Source organism: Photinus pyralis, unplaced genomic scaffold (assembly GCF_008802855.1).
Source record: "Photinus pyralis isolate 1611_PpyrPB1 unplaced genomic scaffold, Ppyr1.3 Ppyr1.4_LG7, whole genome shotgun sequence".
NCBI lineage: Eukaryota > Metazoa > Arthropoda > Insecta > Coleoptera > Lampyridae > Photinus > Photinus pyralis.
This window is the reverse complement of record NW_022170738.1, coordinates 29,649,875-29,673,310: the sequence shown is the minus strand read 5'-3', so window position 1 is coordinate 29,673,310 and position 23,436 is coordinate 29,649,875. Positions and strand designations below refer to the sequence as shown.

General features: G+C 38.1%; 1 protein-coding gene across 1 annotated transcript; it reads left to right on the top strand.

The window, feature by feature from the left end:
- The first annotated feature begins 889 nt into the window (after positions 1–889).
- On the top strand, positions 890–22,797 carry LOC116175730 (integrator complex subunit 1). Its single transcript, XM_031493997.1, has 11 exons — positions 890–1,166; positions 1,220–1,467; positions 1,516–1,791; positions 1,839–2,031; positions 6,850–7,400; positions 7,569–8,434; positions 16,507–18,184; positions 18,232–18,687; positions 18,735–18,992; positions 21,422–22,149; positions 22,197–22,797. The coding sequence occupies exons 1-11, from the start codon at positions 986–988 to the stop codon at positions 22,753–22,755; spliced, it is 5,994 nt and encodes a 1,997-aa protein (XP_031349857.1). The 5' UTR covers positions 890–985; the 3' UTR covers positions 22,756–22,797.
- The last annotated feature ends 639 nt before the right edge of the window (positions 22,798–23,436 follow it).

Genomic DNA, 23,436 nt, shown 5'->3' with positions numbered 1-23,436 from the left:
TTTGTATACACGGTGTTTTTTTTTTAAGATGGGCCATACGACAATGTAAAGGCGTTGAGTTATTTAAATTGGGCCATAAGGAAATTTACATTGCAACAATTGTTTCAGTCACAGCTTCCTCGCGAATCATCTGCCACAGTATTGTAGAAATTGTTTCTAAATCAACAAATTTATTCTAATGAAATAAATTACAATCGGTGCTCGAATTGATTTTCATCGACAACCAAACAATACCCGATACTGGGCACTGATAAAGTCACTAAATATAGAAAGTACCGCAATCCATTGGGCTCGTGTGTTAGAGAGAGAACGCATGATTTTTGCCCAAAAATGGCGGAAGTTACCAGATTCTAGTAACTTTAATGTTAGGGATTGTTCCACCTGTTTGGAGATATCTGTATATATTTTTATAAAACATGACAGTACTATGAAGTTAGGTTATAAAAAATGACAGCTATTCAGATTTTATTTGTCAATTTTTTTAAGTTGGCAGCAAATTTGCCCAAAAATGGCGGATGATTGCGGTACTTTCTATATCTAGTGACTTTAGGCACTGAATAGCTTGCATACCACTCAGCTACTGTGCCCACAAATTGTACTACATGAACACCTTTTCGAGCGGCGGAATACATGTTGCTGTTTCGTTGATGCAGTTTGAAGGATCAGATTGAAAACGTGAAATAACTAAGCGCAAGGCCAAGATTTGAGAACAATTGGCGCAATGTAAATTTTCCCATGGCCTATTGTAAATAACTCAACGCCTTTACATTGTTTGATGGCCCATCTTAAAAAGACACCGTGTATGTAATATTATAGCTAACATTGGTATATTTACCACAAATTGGCTGTGCTTACTATCACTCCATCCAGGTAAAATTTGACATTCGGCATATGTTGTTGAAATGAAAGGTTATGTTATTAATGTTTTTAAACGAAGTAATGTGAAGGGTACTATATTGTTTTCATTTTTGTTTATTTGGTGAATATGGACCGCAACAAAGGAAGTTCAAGTAACAGAGGGCCTAAAGGCAAAGTGACACAGCAACCTCCTGATACGTTCATTGCTCTTGGCGCAAAACCTTCCAGTTCTCGAGATGTTGATTCAAAACGTAGCACATCTCTCTCAAAGCCATCTTCGGCACATCTTCAATCAAGTAGTAGCAAAGGTCTTTTTATACATTTGCCTATTACCTATGTTATACAACGGTTTCCATTACAGTGATACCTGAAAGGAAAAGAGAAGCAAGTTCCACAAATTTACAACCAGCTACGTCTTCTAAAAAGATTAAAACAAACATTCCCGGACGCTCGCCCGCCTTGGGAACGTCACCATCACCGCACACGACTAGCGAACGTGGCGGAAGCAATGCAATCGAACCTTGGGAGAGTCTAGCGCTAGAATGTGAGGCATCAGATTTATTCGACACTGTCGCCTCGCTGACTAATGCAGGGAACACAGACAAGGCTGTAAGAGCTTCCATTTAAAATTACCAAACAATAGTTCTGTCTTTGTAGGTTGGTTATATTTTAGGGGCGATAAAATCGCTCAGAGGTCAACGTTTCAAGCCATGTAAAATTTTGTATAACAGTTTGCTATTGATTTGTCAGTGTAAACAATCGTTGTTCACTAATGATAACATTGTCAACGCAGTTGTAAGTTCAATGCGTAGAGAAATAGCGGCAGGGTTTAAGAGTCCTAATAAGGGTAACATGTATACGCAAATACTTCTGATTAATTTGATGTTGCATGCGTTTGATGATGTATTGCAGTGGCCGGACGTTTTTGTTAAGGTAAAATTTGTCAATTTGTTGCATTAATGTAATGGCCAGTTTTTCAGTTGTACGTGGAAGACGCTTTAGGAGATAGAACGTGGATTGATAATCCCTATTGTAAGCCGTTTGTCGAAAATATAGTTACTGCTTTTAACACAAAACAACCGCCAAAAGTGCTTTTTACTTCTGAGACTTGGTTGTCAACGGGAAGAGATACTTCTAGTCCTCTTACTGTGAATTCGCTGGAAGAAGATGAAGGTAAGTGGTATGGTACCATTTTCGGGTTAAATTTAACTTGTGAAGTGCTGTGAAAGCTGTTATTACAGAAGTCTCAGATGTCAGACTGTGGCTGTGTGCCAAACAAATGCATTCAAAACAAGAATGGCAATATCTGATGACAATTTTGTTAGCCATAAGTCCTTAGCACCAAAAATGACCTTTTGGCTTACTAGTTTGTGAAGCAATTTTCAATTGTTTCAAATCGTCACCATACTCTCACTTACATATGGTCATGTATTGTTTTTTCCTATGTGTACTTTTTAATGACAACATCCGTATTTTTATTTTCGCTCGTGTACGATGTATTCAACTGAAGAAAAAATTGATATTGTCAATCGGTATAGTACCAGTAGCAATTTAAGGAGTATAAGTGATTTATTTTCTGTGAAGCCAAAGGAACAATATTCAAATTATCTAATATGACAGCCAGATCTTTATTTGTTTTAAGAAAGTATTTTGATAACTTTGAAAAAATTAGGCGCCGTTCAGAAGAGATTTTGTTATTAAAAACTAGACATAGGGAAAAATAATACACATACATCCCTATGTCTAATTCTTAAATACCCACTGTACCTGTACTTACAATGGGGTTGATTCGATTATGGTGAAATTGTAGTTTTTTGGATGTGGAGTTGGAATATATAGCCGTTAGGGGTGAGTGTACATTTCAAATTGTTTTTTCGGTTCGGCGCGACCGTCCGGGGAAGAAGGGGAGGGCGCAAAGTGCACTCTGGAGATCATTTTGAGGTGAAATTACCCGTTTGTATATTCGTATAGGGTGAAGGAGAGGAAATTTGAAAAATATTTACGTTGCGCGCGATTAGCCAGGTCCGTGGTGGGCATGAATCGTGCTGAAGGCAAATTTTTGGAGAAAAAGATTATTTATTCAAAATGGCGGATTTTCCACAAGGTAGTTTTTTTGGGAATCACAACACTATACTCAACATTTTCATCAATCTTTAGCTTGTTATTAAATTTAAATATCTGGGTCAATGTCTAATTATCCTGCACTGTGTTTAGCGCGCTTTATTTCACTGAATACTTTAAGCGAAGTGGATTTCAGAACAAGTGACTTTCTCGCTAGGAATACAGTACTTGATTAAGATAGCAGACTCGTCCGCCATTTTGGAGTCCACTGACAGTCTGTCAGACACACGTCGTAATATGCCCGTTGCACACGAGCGTTCTGGCGCTAACAGAGTCAAATTCTCCGAAAAAAAGGGCCCATAGAAAGTGGCAACGGAAAACCGTCCACTTGCGATGGTTTAAGCTAGGGAAAATGAAAACGAAATTTGACATTTTCAGTTTTTTGATATCTCAGTTATGTTCAAAGATTTTTTAAAAATTTCAAAAGCGTTTATTTAGTCACAAAAAGGTGCAACTTTGACTCCTCTCGCCGCTACTGAGATCCCAATGTTGAGCCACGAATTTGAACCACCCTGTACATTCAGCTCCAATTTGTTCAATATGTATTTGACAATGCGGATTTTAATGTTCCCATTTTAACTGTGAATAAAATATCTTTGCTAAGTTACAAGCTAGTCGAAGCTTTTAATGACCTTAATAGAGGTACATCCCTCCAATTTGCTTTGGGATAGCCACAAGCGATCTGGAATAAATCCATGCAATCTGCAATGGCTCAATCGCTTAAGGATATTACCATTGAATTTAGATAAATTCAATGATATTACCAAGACAATACCTCTTCCTTTTATAAACCAAAATCCCTCTGAGAAGTCAACTTTATATTCAGCATTGGGTTTCGCAGCTGAAAGCAGAGATCAAGGCCGATCTTGTATAGTAACCCTGGATCAACCGCTGTCATGAAGTGCTGTTATTTTAATTGAACTTATAATTGACCTTGATGTCACTGGTGTGACTGAGAAACAACTGTTTCCTCGAAAGTGTTTGCCCATGAAGTGACTTGTAATGGAGCTGCAGAAAGCAACGACCTGCAAGAGTTTCTGTCAAGCTTTCAACTGCAAAAATTCAAACAGAATGTTTATATTATTAATTTAAGGTTCTCTCACTAACCGTTAGACATACGACAAAAGTTATAATGAATGAAAAGATGTATTTTTTTATGTTCTTCAACTTTTGTTACACCACTTTTTTTTAATTTCTAACGGTTCGTGAAATATGGTCAGAAAAGTGAAAATCGGCCGCCATCTTGGAAAATGGCGGCCGATTTTCACTTTTTTTACGATATTTCATTAAGCGCACAGCATGCACGAATGTTGATTTTTGATATGTTGTTACTGGCCCCTAGTACTGCATATATGCAAAGTTTCCCCTTTTAGGGAATTATCTCTAGGTAGAGGGGTATTTTTACCTAATATGATTGGCCTATTAATCTAATCTCTGTGACAGACAGACAGATAAATAAATTAACTAACTTAATTACCTCGCGTCAACGACAAGAAACACTTTACAATTAATTGTACTTTCGCAACTTCTGTATTCAGGTAATCAATTGTACACAATGGCAAAGATAAACAGCAAGATAAACTAAACGACAAAGGGTTACCTGCACATTCGCAGCTCCGGTTTTTCAGATAATCATTTGCATACCCCATTAATAAATGGGTTTCTATCTTGCGATAGAAGTAAAAAAACACATGCCATAACTAGAAACGTGGTTAACCAAACAAGGAATTTGATGAAAATAACCTCACCTCGGAAAGATATCAACAATTCCCCGTTCACGTAAAAACGTTTAGATAAATAATTTTAACTTGATGGCATTGGGTGTTCCAATTCCACATCTTTCGCAAAGAAAGTACCCCTCATTTCAACCATAAAAGCAAAAATTATGTTCCTCTTCCCATTTGCACCAACTAACACACTAAAAGCGCAATCTGTCTTATCACTGAAACCAAGGGTACATTCAACGCCGTACCTTTGGATGCACGATTTTCGTGAGTTCAAACGTTCTTTTTCGATACTCATTTCTGCTTTCAGAGGCGAAATAGACCATATAATTTTGCTCATAACAATCCGTGATGGCATGTGTCTTAACACGTTCACTGCGGTAGCTTAAAACAATAACTTGCTGTTGATGCATTACATATCGCCGGGGTATTGTAATGCAACTTTACCATAGTGCTATACATACCGCCGGGGATATGTAGACAACTGTTCAAGTAAGCCCAATCTAGTTCACCTGTGCGTAATTTTTTGAGTTCCGCAGCGTGGGGACCTGTAAGCTAACACTATTATTTATTTAATTCTGGAACTGTACATATCTCCGGCGACTGGTACCGCAAGAAAGTGAAGAAGACTGTATAACCCTAAAATTATGCAATGAATTCGAATAAAAAACATTACAACCAACACTATTTTCTGAAATTTGAGGGATATTTATTTATTCAATGTTAATACTAATATTATTATTTGTGATTAGTACGAAACATGGAAGATAGTACCCAGGTTGGCCTGGACAATCATTACAATAACTAGACTTACTAGACCGAAACTAGACTCGTTAAAACTAACTAAATGTTTACGGAATACAAAGATGATGCAACTTGCGCAATTCTGTCATGCAATATGATGCAATAACCGTAGAAGTAGCTGCAAAACTGTACATATCTCCGGGGGCATGTGCCGCACATAATTAAATTTGTATTAGTCCTGTGCGTTACATGTCCCCGGAGATATGTACCAAAAAATTCAGTAGCTTTGAATATGCAAAGAACGGCCATAAAAACGCTATACGTAAAACTTATATACGTTAAAGATCAAGGAAGATATGGCTTTCGCACACAACGAATGTTGGCAAAAGTTGGCTTCGTCACCACGGAAAGAAACCCACATATCCCCGGGGCTATGTAACGCAGTCAACGTGTTAAGTCTTAAACCGTGTAGGCATTAAAAGTATTGTGGATGTCAACACGGAAATAAACCCATTCATTTAAATTTAAACAATTGAAGGTAGACAGAATTTATCTTGTCCACATCTTTTTGTATCTATTTCGGTTTGCCCTGCGCGCAATCGTGATTTGGGTAAGAAAACTCCTTATCAAGCGAAAGTGTGATAGAGATTTTTTTCTTACGTTACGCGGCCACAAATTTGATTTCCAATTGAAGGAGTAGTCCATACACCTCTGTCTATTTTACACCGTCGCGTCATTAGCAGTAACAACTGATATTTAAAATGAAGCTTCATATTTTTAATGCGCTCATTAATACTGGAGAGCAGATCGGACTACCTCCTCAATTAACAAAAATACTAATTATTCTATTAACTGGATAACGATTATCGCGTCACACTATTATTTTTTTCTATTTCGGTGTCACAATGATGATTTTGTACAACTGTTTTCGGCCGAAAACAGTTGTACAAAGACAGTGATTATAGTCGTTTTTTTTTGGTAACTCATCTCTTAAGTTGGCAGTTACTAGTTAGTACAAGTAGGTACTTCGTTGGGTACTTCCATGTTTGAACTTCAAAATGTCAGTCTTACTACGCTGCCAACCTAAAACTTAACGGCATAAAAAGTGTTCCCAACATAAAACATGTTAGTTCTAATGTTCCCTATAGTTTCTGATAATGATTTTTTTAATTAAATTAAAGCACCGAAATAGAAAAAATAGTATGAAAAACGCGTGTTACAATGCTTTATTGTAATACTCCTATCTTGCGGACACTCGTGGCTACACTTCGCGTCGCCACTCGTGCCACAAGATAGTCGTATTACAATAGGTCGCATTGTAACACTTGTCTTTCAATATACTATTATCCTATTGCATCCAGTAATACCTACATGATGATTATTAGGTACTCTTAATTTTTAGTATTCGGTGATCACAAAGCACTCGTTGACAGTTGGAAAGTAAAGGTGTTTTCGAGGTATTCTCAGTTACAAGAGATGGTAGAAAAAATATCATTGGAAGCAATTCAGGAGCAAATCGCTAGACGCCAACAACCTGAAGCGGTAACGAAGAACTTTGTTAAATTTTTGAGCATTGCGTGCGGCCTAGTTGAAATTCGCATGCTGGCCGTATCGCGCCTGGAGAGTTGGCTGCACAACCATAAACTTATGAAGCCGGCGCAAGAATTGCTTGCTTACGTGTGCTATAATTGCTCGGCAAGAACGCAAAGAGATATCGAAGTCGTTGCTCAGCTAAGCAAACTAAGACTCAAAAGTAAGCCCTTGGTGAATATCTTCAATAATTGTTTAAAAGAAATGGTTCTCTGCTTTCCCGAAAATCTATACCCGCTGTTGAAGTACACTATTTATAATGAGCTGTCGAATGCAAGAAATACAAACAACTTGGTAGTGGTGGGGGCTATGTTTCAAGTTACTCCTGAAGCAAGTTCAGATGCTTTTGCAGATATTTGCTTGGTAAGTAAATTATTTTTTGTGTGTCAAATAGAAACTTCACAACTTCCATGTATGATTGAACAATCTTGCAATAATCGATTCCTAAATCTTAATATCCCAAATCTAAACATACTTTTGTATGTGATTATTGCAAATTGTGTCTTCATGGATGTTGGTCTTTTATTCTAGGAGCTTCTACTGAACAAAGACGATTATCTTCGTTCGTTACGGGCGTTACTAAAGGAAATCAACAGGGTACTGCGACATGATTTCAATCTACTCAGTGTGGCGCACGCGCTATTACGAGAACGGCCCGAAATAACTAATCTGGTTAGAGAGTTCGAGTTTAGAGATCGCATGTTCTTCGCATTGGCCGATCTCGTCTGCATGTGTATGTTACTGTGCGTAAGTCCGCAAGTACGTGACGCGGCCACCCAAAGCAAGAGAGACGTAAACGTTCTGCAAGCCTTCCAGTTGCAAGTCAGCAACATACAGAGAGAGGCGGTCACGTGGCTGCACGATTCCGCCGTGCGAGTATTCCGACCTTCGCCTGCCGATTTCTTACACGTTTTGCACAAGGTCATATTCTTGGCGCAACCGGACGAATATCACAAGGTCGATTCGTGGCCCGGAGAAAACGAACGTAACCTATTCTTACGACTCGCGAGCGAGGTGCCCATTCTACAAGCGACGCTCTTGCGAATTCTACTGATCGGATTGTCAAAGGAGCATCCGATGGGACAGAACGACGTAATCGAAATTTTGGATCAGTTCGTTAAACGGGCGGCGAATCTGGCGCCCGACTGTATGCCACCTCTCGTAATGGATAAGATCGAAATTGTGGATTTTTTCTTCAATCTGTGCAGTTACAATTATCCGGAGAATATTATTTTACCTACCGGCTATCATCCGCCGAATCTAGCGATAGCGTCCCTCTACTGGAAGGCCTGGCTTATTTTACTTATTCTTGCCGCGCACAATCCGACGACTTTCGGTAGCTTGGCTTGGAATAAGTACCCCACCTTACGGACCCTAATGGAAATGTGTATAACTAAGTAAGTATTATTATCAATTTATTATGTGACTGTACCGAGGAACAATTGCGTTGAAAGGTATTCTTTAACTTGTGAAAGATATTTACCGCCAATTTCAAATACCGTATTTCAAGTTTATTTTACAGTTTAAAGAATGAAATCCAATATACAAACATGTAAATGTAACCATTGAATAGTATTTCAGAAAACTGGAAGAATCTAACGGTTACGTGACGTTATTAAGCCTCCCCAGGTACGATTATGACATAAATAAATATATTAAGACATAAAAAGTCTTTTAAGCGATTTCAAGAAAAAAAATTGCGGGAGAAGCCGTAAACTTTCCACAATCTTAATACAAAGTTAACATAATTTCGTCGAAATGTGAGATTATGTTACGCCATACTTGATGATTACTTTTAACTTGGCAAGAATGTGCGTAACATTCCAACTTCAATTTCTTAAGAGAGTATGTTCTTTTTCCACAATAGTAGTGTAGAATTATTTTCCATTCCATTTGCCGCCCCTAAAAAATTGCCGCTATAGGCCCGGGCTCACATGGCCCTATGCTAAATCTGGCCCTGCAGGTATGCAAAAAAATTATTACGGATCTGACGTATAATAAGCTAGAAAGAAACCCAATAAGCATTATATGAATGTCAAGTGAGATAGAATACACAACAAACTAAAAGCGCTGATGCCATTCATGTGTCTTTTAAATAAGGCACATTTAACTGCTACTGTCAATGTCAACATTGGTAAAGTTATGTCTTACACTCACATAATATTTATTGCGTTTCTTTCCAACTTATTATTAGTCGTACTCGCAATCATTTTTTTCAATACCTGTAATCTGTATGTAAAGTCAAGTCGTTTATGTTACACTCCTTATAACTCAAGAACGGCGGGAGCGATTTTCATGATCTTTGATTTGTTGGATTCGTCTCCGACCCAAATAGTAATGAAATTATTATATAAGTAAGTAAGAGAACTAATGACAACAACGGTCAAATAAAACCCTATCAACTTAAAAAGGTTAATTGTATGCCACATACAGGGTGCCCATTATGTATGGAATATAGTATACAGGGTGGTGCCTCGCGCAACGCAGCAAAGGGATTTCAATGGTAATTTCTTTATAGTCAATTACTAACTCCCCAAATTATTTTAGAGCAAAAGTCTAAATACGTTTTTTTAGAGAAAAAAATACTGCATCTGTTCATACTATTAGTTATAATTTTCCATTTTTCAAAACCGTAGTCTTTAGAGTACCATGAAGGATAAAACTAGTTCCACACCGTACTTTGATCAGGGGAGAGAAAGAAGGGCAGTAGTTGGTAGAAAACGGTTTCTTTAGTTGAGACCTTTAATTAGAATAGGTACAATGAGAGGTATTAATTTTTAAACCTCCCCCCCCCTCCCCCCTGAGACCCGTCGCTCACTGATCTCGAAAAAGAGTCGCACGGGAAAGTTATAGTTTGTACAAACCAATTTATTTCGATGAGACCTTTCATTACAATACCATGAAGGCTAGAGCATGTGTTAACACTAAAGGCATGCGTATGCAAAATTGGTTGTCGTATGTAAAAGTTATGCACGTTTTACTTTCAAAAACAGCATTTCAAGAAATAATTCGTGGGGGAGGGGCCCTTATAGACAGCGAAATTTGATGGCCGTCTGGCACACCTTCAAGGTATAGGCTACCTACTGCAAAAAATTCCAGGACTCGAGGACCATTCCCCTAGAAGTAGTTCAAAACGGCAGAAGTGGGTCCGGACGGACGAACGGACAAAACGCAACCAATAGCACATTTTTTTTTAACTCTTAAAAAATGCGCTAAAAATTATGACATCCTGTATATGACAAAATTTCAATTTATTAAGTGTAAATCGGGTGATTACCTATGAATAAGCACAGAGATGATTTTATTTGAATTTGAATTTCCGTATTTGTTGTTCGTTTTAGAATTGTTTGTAATTGTCTACAACACCGCGCGTACCCCCATGCGACTGATGTGCCGAGTCGTTTTTATCGCAGCACAGCTTCCGGCATCTGTTACAAAGAAAAATTCTAATATTAACCTAAATAAATGGTTTGGGAGACTCCGTGTCCTCAATCACCTTCCGAAAATTCCAAAGGATTAACAACACAAATGTTAATTAACACCTGTCACAATTCTTGGACACGCGAAGGAAAATCTGACATGAAAACTCTATCCGAATCACACAATGGATTCGAATAAACACACAATTAATTGATTGAGAATGACAAAAATTTATTCCGAAACATATGAAATGAAAAATTAAAACAACGTTCCCGAAAGAAAGAATCGCTTACAAAGCTTGTTTGGACAAATTACTCATACGGTCGATTTTTTTCTTTTATGAATCTTCTCGTACAACGATTTCCGATTACAAGGTGCATATAGCTTCACACACACAAACACTGACAGATTCTGAATTTCACTTTTATTTAACACACAAAACTGCTTGATGACAAACAACATTAACTTGATGAATAAAATAACGAGTTGCAGGTGGATTCTCACAAAACTTTTGTTAACTTGCTTCTCCACACTTTATTATAATAATGACACACTATGCCCGAGTAAAAATAGCGTAAAGAAACGTATACGCTTTCCAACCGTCGGGAACTAGCCACGGTTTTTCGTTGATTCCAGTATTTAACGAAATATCATTTCCACTATAAAAAAATCTCTTCCTCCAGGACTTTCAAATAAAACCGCCCATCACAATGGCTAAGCACACTAGTCGGTTTTGGTCAAGTCGGCCGCCTACTCGGCAGCCTCCTGTTATAACACACACGTAGCGGTAAACCATTCGACTTGGCACATCAGTCGCACGAGGGTACGCGCGGTGTTGTACATAATTACAAACAATTCTAAAATGAACAAATTCCAATTCAAATAAAATCACCTCTGTGCTTATTCATAGGTAATCCCCCGATTTACACTTAATAAATTGAAACTTTGCCATAGACAGGATGTCCCGGCATAATTTTTGGTCTTTAGACCTAAATAACATCTACATGACGTTATTTTCAAAATGCATTATATATTTAGCGCATTTTTTAAGAAATAAAAAAAATGTGCTATTGTTTGCTTGTTGTCCGTCCGTACCCACTTCTGCCGTTTTGAACTACTTCTAGGGGAATGGTCCTAGAGTCCTGCAATTTTTTGCAGTAGGTAGCCTAAACCTTGAAGGTGTGCCAGACGGCCATTAAATTTCGCTGTCTAAAAGGGGGGCCCCCCACGAATTATTTCCAGAGATGCTGTTTTTGAAAGTAAAACGTGCATAACTTTTACATACGACAACCAATCGGTCTCAGATTCTGCATACGCATGCCTTTAATGATGCCAAGTTAAACTGTAGAAAAAAAGGGGGGGGGGGGGAATACATGTTCTACCCTTCATGGTAGTCTAATGAAAGTTACCAACTACTGCCCTTCTTTCTGTCCTATTATCAAAGTACGGGGTGGGGGGGGAGAGGAGTGGAACTAGTTTTATCCTTCACTCAACGAAAGGAATTAATTTCTACCAACCATAGCCCTCCTCCTCGACCTCTTATCGTGATCGGGTATATTCTTTAATACCTCAAGAACGGATTGTCGAAAGAGGGTACTCACAAAGGGCGATTAAAACGTCTGCAAGAAATATATCCATTGATGATGTCAAAACAAAAGCTATTTCGGTTAAAAATGCGCTTTATCTGCACAATTTATACTTGTTTAAATTGTTTAATAAATAATTCAATGTATTATGGTCATTCTTCAAACGAGCAAACGCGTTGTGGTCGCTTCTAAAATGACCACAGCGCGTTGTGGTCATAAGTTAAGAACCATAACAGGGAAAAATATTTAATTTCGGTGTTTGGTCATTTAGCTTCGACCACAACGCGTTGTGTGCGTTATTTTCGCTCATTGAGCGTTTTCGATATTTGTGCGTAACATATATCGGGTGATCGAAAAGACCTGCAGACAGTTTAAATTGGGCGCTTTAAGTTTTTAATGTTTTTTACTTAAGGAATTGGCAAACATGTTTAAAGGGTAGTTTATTTATGCATTAGTGATTAAATTGATCCACCCCTGCTTTTACAAAAATGACATTTGGTATGTTACCAACGTTATAAATGTTTAGATTTACAGGAAATTCAAATTGTCCGCACTACTTTTCGATCACCCGTTATATGTTGTTTAACATTTTATTTCCCATAATAAGACAGCATTCAGTTGTTTTTGTTTTAGAAAACGAAAAACAATTGATTTTTTTAAATGGCCGTGCATCTTTTCCTTAGGATTTGATAGAGATTTTTTTTCTCTTTTCGATGGTGTAACATGTTAGTACCCTAATTGTGAAAATTGTACCCTGGATCTTATCTTGATACATCCATACTCAAAATCAAAGATATTGAATAATATTGACAAGCTTTTTAATTTGTTTATAGAATACAACTACTTCAATTATTTTATATAACATTCACTCCTTGATACTTATACAAAGTTTGTACAGACATCACTTTCAGTTCATTAACACATCCCTAAACCGTTTAAATTTAATTGGCAATAATGGCTTAGTAAGTATGTCGGCTATTTGATATTCGGTGGGACAATGTATTATATCAAATACACCTTCACTTAATTTTTCACAAATGAAATAATACCGCACATCAATGTGTTTGCTGCGCTGATTAAACTTCCCATTTTTTATTAGTGCGATTGTGCTTGTGTTATCAATTTGAAATTTAATTTTTAAATTTTCGCCTATCAACTCTTCAATCAAGGCTTTCAAAAATAAAACTTCCTTCAGAGCTTCAGCTGCACTTATGAATTCAGCTTCCATAGATGAGAGTGCTACGATGGGTTGCCGTCTTGAACACCAGCTTATTGGTGTTCCATTAAGGAAACATACATATCCAGTAGTACTACGTCTACTTTCTAGATCATTAGCATAATCGCTATCCGTGTACACTACCATCTCATTCAAATTTCCATTCTTTTTGAAGAACAAACCTAAATGTTTGGTTCCTTTCAAATATTTTATTGTACGTTTTACATTTTTTACATCCGAGTCTGATGGATTTTCCAGGTATCGAGATTCCTTTCCAACAGCAAAACTGATGTCCGGACGTGTTTTTGAACTGAGGTAGAGCAGACTTCCTACTGCTTCACGATATGGGAAAATACCTTTTAAATTTCGATCAGTCTCATCTTTTGTCATGATTGGTATTTCCGAATCCTTAGCATTAGTCAAACCAAATCATGTGAAAATTGTTCTATTTGACACACATCCGTGTGTATAATTTCTAGTTCCTCCGAAGCTTCTGGAAGACTACCTAAGAAAGGTGTTCTTGCATGTTTCGCTTTTATGCAAACTTCACAAGAGAAATCTTTATTTTCTCTAAATTGTATGCCGTCAGCCATGCTACAAAGATTTTTCAAATTTGTACCACCAAGATGTCCCAGCTTCCTGTGCCATATTTCTTGTGTCAGTAGGACTTTGGGTTTTTCACTTTCTATGTTTACGGCATACCATCCTTGATTTGTTTTCCTTCCCTTAATCAAAACTTCACCATCCTTTCTTATAATAACACTATCTTGCTCAAATACTACGTCTCCGCCATTCTGTGTAATTTTGGTGACGGATATGAGATTTGTGCTTACATCAGGAACGTACGCCACATTTGTAAGATCACACTTGTTACCTTTTATGGTTCCCGCCATTTTACAGTTGTTTGCAACTGTAAATTCGAGTTCTGCATGTTTTACATTTTCCAACAATCTTATATCATTCGTCATATGACAACTGGCTCCACTGTCCACGATGAAATTCCCATCAGGGTCATTACCTGTTAATGATTGTCCCTATTTCTAAAGAAACATTTGCTTGTGTCGTGATTGTTACGTTTGCAGATGGTACAATGCAGTCTTTCCGGTTGTCTTAGGTCGTTGTTAGAATTCGAACGATCTAAGTTTCTTTTACAATCACGTGCAAAATGTCCTCGCTGATTGCATTTTCTACATCGGTACTTAGTCCTTTCCGCAATTTTAAATGCAATAGCTTCCACTGGAATGTCATCAGATTTCGTTTTTAGTTCCTCCGTTGAAAGACGTGCCACCAGGTTTGATAGCGTCCTTTCTCCTACAGCAGTAGATTCCCATGCACTTGCAAAATGAGAAAATGTGTCAGGTAACATTAATAATATTTTTGACATTAGCATAGTATCGATACATTTTCGTTTAAAGACTTTAACCTGAATGCAATGTTTTGTAGTGATGCAACATTTTCCGCAACACATTGTCTATCATCAAATTTGAATTGATAGAATTTACTTAACAACGTACATTTCAAGGTATCGGTATCACGCTCAAAAATACTTTTTAGTGCGTCATACATTTCTTTTCCCGTACTTTTGGTCATTAAATGTATGAGCACGCTTTTATCTACTGTAGTAATTAAGATTTTTTGAACCTTGGCATCCTGTCTTTTCCATTTAGAAATTATATTTTCAACTGCAGTTTTACCTTCTCCTTCTACCGGTTCAGGGCATAATTCTGTACCGTCAACGTGTCCGTAAATACCCGCCGCTTTCAACAGAATATCTATTTGAAACTTCCACAGAGAGTAACCCTCTGAATCCTTAAGTTTTTCTATGGAGTTCAGCTCATTTTGTTGTTCCGCCATTGTTCCAGTTTGTGACATCTGTCGTTATTTTTCAACTGCAAGGCACCAACTTCCAAGCTAATCCTTTTTTAGTTATTCAAGTTCTCCAACCACGCTCTGCTACCATGTGAAAATTGTACCCTGGATCTTATCTTGATACATCCATACTCAAAATCAAAGATATTGAATAATATTGACAAGCTTTTTAATTTGTTTATAGAATACAACTACTTCATTTTTTTTTTGCGCGATCGGTCATTTCTGACTATTTACCATGTGTGTTTCCATGACAGTAAGTGAATTTACCAGTTGCTATGATTACGACGACGCCAAAATTACTTACCGATCTAAAAACAGAACAGCAAAAATACTTACCGACGCCTTTTTAAAAACAATCAGTTCAATGTTAACAGTCTTACATTACATTTAATCTTTAATTATTGTTACATTAAACTTACAATTTGTGCTGATGTTTCCTATAGAAAGAACACGTTCTTCATTTAAACCTGAAGCAATAGAGATCAATGTGTTTGAAGATGTGCTTTCGTTTTTCTTAATACATTCCAATTACAATTTTGTTCTGTAAAATCTTCAACATACCATTCGGCCACCGGCGAATACCTCGCTCATAAAGTCATAACGGAAGTGCAAAGCTAGCAAACTACATCAGACACATGCACAAGAAATTATTAATTTCAGTTTTGACAAATAAACTGGTTACCTAGTGATGCACACCATACCACTTCGATCATTTCAATTTATTCTGCTCGTTAATTTCTTAGTGCATATTTATATTGGTTGCATAATTTTAATTTCGATCGCGCAAAAAATGTTATAAGCACGTCGAACGTTAAGGGTTACCGTTCTCAGACAATAATTGGAGTCGTCGCTTCGCTCCTCCTCCAAACAATTGTCTTCGAACGGTAAAAATCCCTTACCGTTCTCCATACTTAATATACTATTATATAACATTCACTCCTTGATACTTATACAAAGTTTGTACAGAACACTTTTCAACACTAATGCAACAAAATTATTCAAAAAAACTTATAATCACATCAATAACATAAATTGCTGGTATTATGTTGAAATCTACGAGGCGAATGCTGGAGCAGTACTCTTCCATTTTACCACCCTAACTCCATTCCCATCCTTAACTTTACCCATTCTTACTATCCCGTTCTCTGGTTGAAGAGGGCCGGGAAACCCTGAACAGCCCGCCTCCGGTGTCCCTCGGGGTATCGGAAGAATGAAACACATAGATCTTTTCCTTTCTAAATCCAAAATCCACACCATTAAAATGTTGACCAAATTTCGAAGACGCAAAATTGAAAGTTTCTTTTTTGTTGCTTAAAATGCCTATAATGCAATTGTTTCTCAATACAATCAATAGATGTTATAAGTATATTTTTAGTCATTTTTCATTTCCTCCTCCAACAATGACGAGTGGTGGAGAAAATATGGACGACTACGCCTCAAAAGAATTGCAAATAAACGCCCTGGAGAGGCAAAAAATTCTCGAATTTGAAACTCATCTGGCGGCTGCAAGCACCAAAGTCGAAATAACGGAGCAGACCAGCTTGCTCCTCTCTCAATTGATGGAATTAAAACCTCAAGGAGATGCGCGTAAACCTCCGCCTGCGGTACTCGATCAATTGCGAGTTTTGAATACAACGCATCGTTTGGGCCATTTATTGTGTCGGTCTCGAAATCCCGATTTTCTTCTCGATATAATGTCAAGACAAGGTGGCACAGCGCATATGCCTTGGTTGGCGGAGCTTGTTCATAACTCAGAGGGCGCATTCGCACATTTACCTGTTCAGTGTCTCTGCGAATACTTACTATCTACAATGCCCACGGAAAAACTGACAAAGCACGGTCAGCTTCTCACCCATTTAAGATTGGTCGTTAACGGAGGTGACCCTCAGAATGCGTGCGAGGTGCTCGAATACCTACTCCGCCGTTTGACATCGATCCATGCGGCGAGTCGAATTCAAGCGATCAAGGGTTTGACGCTAGTTTTGGCGCCGAATGAAGACATTGAAATTGGCAATGTTAACATTGATACTCAATGGTTGACGCAGTTTATGCCCATTTTTCCGCATTTAGCCGCTGTGCGTCCCATCCTGGTTCAATTCCTTCGACAGGCCCTGTTTGTAGAAACGAATCCGACGCACGTCTCGAATTACGTCAACTTTCTTTCAACGCAAGACTTAGACGAGTCCATTCCTGATTTGCTCGAGTTGGTTTTGGATTTGGCGTCGATTATCGTCGAGCGAAGTTGCATCACCAGTCACATTCTACCCGGTGAGGATATGCAAACGTTACAAGCGTTAATCACCGTCTTCTGCTTGTATCTGCAAAGAGCGCGCCAACCGACCGATGAAACTTTCCACTGGTCCGAAAGCCAAGATCAGGTAGTCGTGACGTGGGCAAACGGCGAACAGTGCACTCTACAAATTCTAATCGTGCACGCTTCCATCATTCTGCTGACTTACGGCCCGCTTCCCAACTTTGATTACTTCAAGGTACTGATGAATACTTGGTTCCCATTAAACGAAGAACACCCGAAAGCGTATTTGGTGGATACATCCGAAGAGGCGTTGCTGGTCCCCGATTGGTTAAAATTGCGAATGATTCGTTCCAACGTGCCTAAGCTGGTCGATGCTGCCGTCGAAAAACTGGAAGCGCCGCAGCTAGTACTTTTTATACAATCTTTTGGAATTCCAGTCGTGTCGATCAGCAAACTGCTGCAAGCGTTAGACAAGGTTACGGTGCTGGATGCTAAATTGGTGGTTGATTCTGTCTTGGATAAAAATTACATGATTCAGTTGGTCGAAGTGCAAAATCGGAGAGGGGCTCGCGGTGGTGAAACCTTCGTTAGATCTTTGGAGCTGCAAGCTCCCAATTTACACGATGACGGTGAAGGCGGCGTTGTGGGATCTAAGAAAGTGTTACCGCCAATACTTAAAGCTAGCATGGATTTTAAAACTGAATGTGATTTAAACTACATCGGGAGTTATCTCAGTAACATATTCACTCCGAATTATGCGGCTGACAAGAAAATGAAAGAGTTTAATTATTTAATTAAGGTAAGTTGGCGCTTATTTTCCACTCGCTGAACGTCGGCTGTTTCTAGGCGATCCTGGCAAGCCCAAGTGCAAAAAAATTGGTGCTTCGTTACTTAAAGGGATCCTTACCCGATTTCTTGTATAACTTTATAAAAACTAGCAGATTTTCAATACCGCTTTGCAAAATACTTTTTGTGTCAAAAGATGTTAATGATTTAAGCATCGCCACAGCTAACGTGCTGCTGGCCAGCATTTCTGATGTAAGTCATCCATTATCAGATGTGCTGCGGCAATACCTCGAAGTGTGCGGGTCATTGACGAAAGTTCCCTATAAGGAGAAACTTCATCGACTAACTCCCAAGATGTCGGAGTTCTTGAACGATTCTAATGTGGAAAATTATGGTGAAATGCTGGGAAAGCTGTTGATGGCGCAAGATTTGGAAGTGGAGAAGACCGGTTTGATCGTAGATTGGTTATGTTTGGTCGAGCTGGAAGTCTTAAGTTCTGATCATTCTAATGTGCAGGTAAACTGTACGCATTTTCAATATGTTTGTTGAATCTCGTGTTTCAGATTGATTTGCTATTTTCAAAGCAAGAATTGCCTTTTCGGCCGCTACTGATTTCATTGCTTTTGCAAAGAGCCAGTTGGAAAACACTTTACGGGCTTGTGAACCACTTATTGGGAAGCCCAAATGGAAGATATAGTCCCGTTTCTACACTTGATTTTTTAACAGCGTTAACAGAAAGTCCAAAATTATGGCAGGGGCGCGATAAAGCAATTCCCAAACATTTCCATTCCGAGGATGTTTTACATCTCAGTGTAGATCAAGTAAGTAGGTACAATCCATAATAATACGTTAGGTAAATGGAAGAGTTCCGTAAAGATAGGGAGCTTTTTTCATCAAGCACTCCATCGGAAGCATTAATCGTCGGTATTCGACAACGACAATCGTAATCTTTGTTATCAATGAATTTATTTCAACATTATTGCGTAATTATATAAATGAAATTTCTACCTCTCACACTATTTATGTATGTGTGTATTGCTGCAAATTTTTATAAAAATGGTAAAAGCGAGTAACCTTTGTGAATATTGGCAGTGACACCCAAAATTCAAAATACAAACAAAAGTTGCCCTCTCACTACCGCGAGAGTAGCTCTAGGGTTTCGATTACAAGGACGGAAAAAGAGCCACTGAAAAACCTTCCAGGCTAGGTACTCACTTACTTTCTTATTTCTTTTCCGATTTGCATTTTACATTATAATCGCTGTCAACTTGTACAACAACATCGGGGAATCATACTTCACGCATAATAATAATTTTACATTGATATTGAAAATATTGTAGCCACCTTCTTCACACAAATGAAGGTATTTGTTACGGCTGTTATGCAACAGAGCTCTACATTCACCCCAGCACCTCACGGACGGTATTATGGTTAGAATTAAATATTAGATTAGAGATCAGGTGATTTTATCGAAAACATGACCTGTCTCATTATCATAGTTGTGTAGTTATGTCTGGGGGTTTCGGTATCCATCCCATAGCACTATTCAAATAACATAAATATTCGGGAGTTATGAAGAATAATTACATTTGGTAGATATGTGTAGCGTACAAATGAAGCAGCTTCGATATTTATAATGCAATGGACTGTATATGAAATGTAATTGCTTCCTATGCCTTTGTATGAGAGGGATGAAAGAATGATTTAATGTGTATATTATCAATAAATGCAAATCAAATCAATTCTAAATCTTGATCTGGCAATCGGTACGAGGACACAGTATCGTTGTTGTTTCGAAGTAGGTCAATATTAATACAAACGAAGGCAAAAGGCGATGGCGGTTGGCGTTGCTTTTGTTGTGGCGACAGCTACAATGAGCAAATTTAATTGCTCAATGAAAGTGATGTGTTACCTTTTAACAAACACGTTCTTTATTATTGACGGTTGTAAGGCGACATGTTAATTCTTGTTACTTCGATTCTTTCTTGGTTGACTGTTGTTCGAAGAATTCTGATCAACGAATGCGCGCAATTGCAGCGCAATTCTAGCTTTAGCGGCTCATTCGCCGCACATAACAAGTGCGAACAGGCGAAATAGCTCTAAACAAGGCATCCCAAGATATTTTGTTTGAAGAAAAAACTAAAGGGCTATAATTCTAGTTGAGGTACGCAACAGTACATTTATGCAAAATAAGATGATGACCAAATACTATTGCAAAAAATTCAAGTTTATTCCGCCAGCATAAACAAATTAAAACCTCCTACCCATCGCACAAGCCGATAACAAAAATTGTACTACTTTACTACTTTATTTTTTTTGTCTACATTGCCAATTCACGAACTCCGATCTACAAATTTGATAAAGAATCCACCTGCAAAATTTCATCAATCGGTTTCGTTTATGAGTTATCGTGCTAACGGACGGATAGACGGACAGACACCGCCAAAATTGTAAACTCGCTAGGAGCTCGTTAACAATTGAAAAATTTTAGTTCTTTGAAGTATTTTGGGTATGGTGCATTAAAAACTTTTGTGAAAAATTTAATTAGCCGTCATATGATGTAATAATATACAGGGTGTTCCATATAAAAAAAGTTACATTTTTGTTATCTGAAAAATGCGATGTCGACTTGTTTTTTTTACTTCACAGATTTGGATTTTGATAATTTAACCGTGTTTCTAACTCTACAACTAAGGAAGTCAGCAATAGCATCAAGGAAAAGAGTGAGCAAAAGCTCGCCCCCTACTTCACACTTACCGGGAAATATTCAATGGCATGTCGGATGTCGTTGCAGTCAAATTCGCGCCAATGGGTTTAGCTGTAGAGGGGGTGCAAGTAGTGAAGAAAATACTTAGTAGGCACCCACCTAAATAAGTGACAAATAACTGTCCCAGTTGCACAAAAATAAAATAAGTAGATGTTAAATTGGCATTTTAATAGGTTTGAATGAGTAAGGCGCTCTTTAACCGTGAGGGTACATAAAGTGATCACTTTAACCGCAAAGGTAGATAAAGTGAAACAGATGATTATGCTTGGTATTTCAAATGAGACGCGGAGCACGATGTAAAATGAAGTTCAGAACATAATACAATGCTGTTTCTATGGAAACGGCCCCGGCAGAACCTAAGCTTGCTATTTTTGACGCCTAAATTAAATTCAATTTTTGTATTATGCACGACGATAAACGGAAACTAATCATCTCCTTCCTTTATCGTCTTACATAATAAATAACTGTTGTTTTAATTTTTAGGTGAAAGTGTTTGTAAACTACATCATAGAAGAAGCCCATCTTCATAACGACAATTGGGAAAAGCGCATGGAATCGCGTTTGCCATTACTCCTAAATTCAATCACTTCCGTTTCCACTGAGCCTTTAGTCAAAATGCTACTTGAAAGGTCTCAATCGGATGTAAAGTGCAGAGAGCTTCTCCTTTTGGTCTACATGTCTATGCCCTCGATAGGAAAGTACTTACTCACTTTCAACAAACAGCAGTTCGCCCAGACGCTCTTCTCCAAAAATTCAACCAGTAGCGTTGATGTTATCTCGCACACTTTACTTAGCGCACTAACTGCAACATCGCGAAGCAAAGATTGGCCTAGAAAAAGTCAAGAGTTGGATTTATGCGCTCGCAAGTTGGCTGCGGCCCATCCGGAGCTTGTCTTGAGGCAATTGCCAATGCTCGCCGGTAGCCTGCGAGGGCGGGCGCAATATGAATTCCCGGTTTTAAAAAGTCGAGGTCATTTACTGCTATTCGGACAAATATTAGGAATCTTGGAGTTGCTGCAACCTATAGTATTTGAGCAAAAGGAATCGTTATGTTCCATTTTGGATTCCTTCTTTCTTCTGCTACAGTATCATGGGCACCTTAAGGATATTACCTTCATTTTAAATCGCGTTATTACGCTTCTACAGAATTGGATGACTAAAGACGTTAAATCGGCTTTGAAGTACCTACAGCGCCATGGGCAGTTGTTAAAGTATGTCGGTAAATAATGTTTTCGTTGCAATAATGATTGTTTTATAGCGAACTGCAACTGTCACAACCGAGTGTGAGACCTCTTCTGTCCAGCGTATCCCTCCCCGTGCAAGATCAAAGTGCTCCTACAGAACTACTCGTTGGTACAGCCACACCACCAGTTCCAGAACCGCTGCCTCAACAATGGCCAGTACTGCTCACCTCGCTACAGTCTCAAGACGTCCTGCCAGGTCTGCAAGAACTTGACCATCTCACCAGTAAAAAACCACAGCTATTGCAGCATGTGTCTCAGCATTTGTACAACTGTTTGGACAATAGCAGCAGCAGTGTTAGATCGCTGGCGCTTTTGCTCGTGATACGATTACTGAGGTACAATCCGAAAGAAAGTGAAAACGCGCTTCCGACTGTGTTGATGTGTTTAAGTAATAAAAACCCAGAAGTGATCGCGACTATTTTAGATAGACTTCCGGAATTAGTGTGTACAATGCAGGAGCATGCCAGTGTCATTTTAAATCAAACGTTTAAATTAGCGGCGCGTTCAAATTTAAATGCTGTAACGGGCATTACGAAAAGTATTGCATTACTAAGTTTGCAATTTGGATGTTAAATCAAATCGATTCCTTACTGTAGTAAACGTAATTACGTGATATTTATAATTCTTTTATTGTGATATTAACAACAAGATCACCAAAGAATGACCTGAAATCTGTACAGTTAGGTTAGAACTACCGCAAATATCAACACAACTAGGAAGTTGCGAAATTAAATGAAGTTTTACAATCCAAAACGCTAAAACTAGAAGGTAGGTAATTAACAAGTAGTAACAAGAATCCATCAACTTGCGCAAAAAGGATTTTGAGGCAGTTTTCAAAAATGAAAAGTTAAATCTAACAGTTAATATCTAATTTGAGATATATCTCATTTATTTCTCAATTTCATTAGGGAAACACCAAAACACATTGATTTGGTTCACAGGTGCTCTTCCTGTCTTCATAGCTTATTTGGCAACTTCAATTTTTCATTCAAAATAACTGACTGCTATTTAATAATATTATTATTTGATTAGTTGATTATATCAGTTCGTTAATAATACAAATTGGTTAATATTTGGGTTACAAACTCAGTTAATCTGAGGTTGCGAACGGGGCCTGAGCATACTATTTACACATACTGTCATCTTGTTGATCTAGCCGCTAGCGGATTGAATTTTTTCCTTTCATATTAAACACTGAACAGCTGTGGTGTGATGGTTAATAGAGTGACCATGCATATTGACATAGCAGGTTAA

What these genes read in the sequence shown, in the direction of transcription:
- LOC116175730 (XM_031493997.1), top strand. Translation starts at nt 986, where the DNA reads ATGGACCGCAACAAAGGAAGTTCAAGTAACAGAGGGCCTAAAGGCAAA. An exon ending in TCAATCAAGTAGTAGCAAAG is followed by an intron (nt 1,167 to 1,219) that starts GTCTTTTTATAC and finishes TTTCCATTACAG; the next exon opens with TGATACCTGAAAGGAAAAGA. An exon ending in GGCCGGACGTTTTTGTTAAG is followed by an intron (nt 1,792 to 1,838) that starts GTAAAATTTGTC and finishes CCAGTTTTTCAG; the next exon opens with TTGTACGTGGAAGACGCTTT.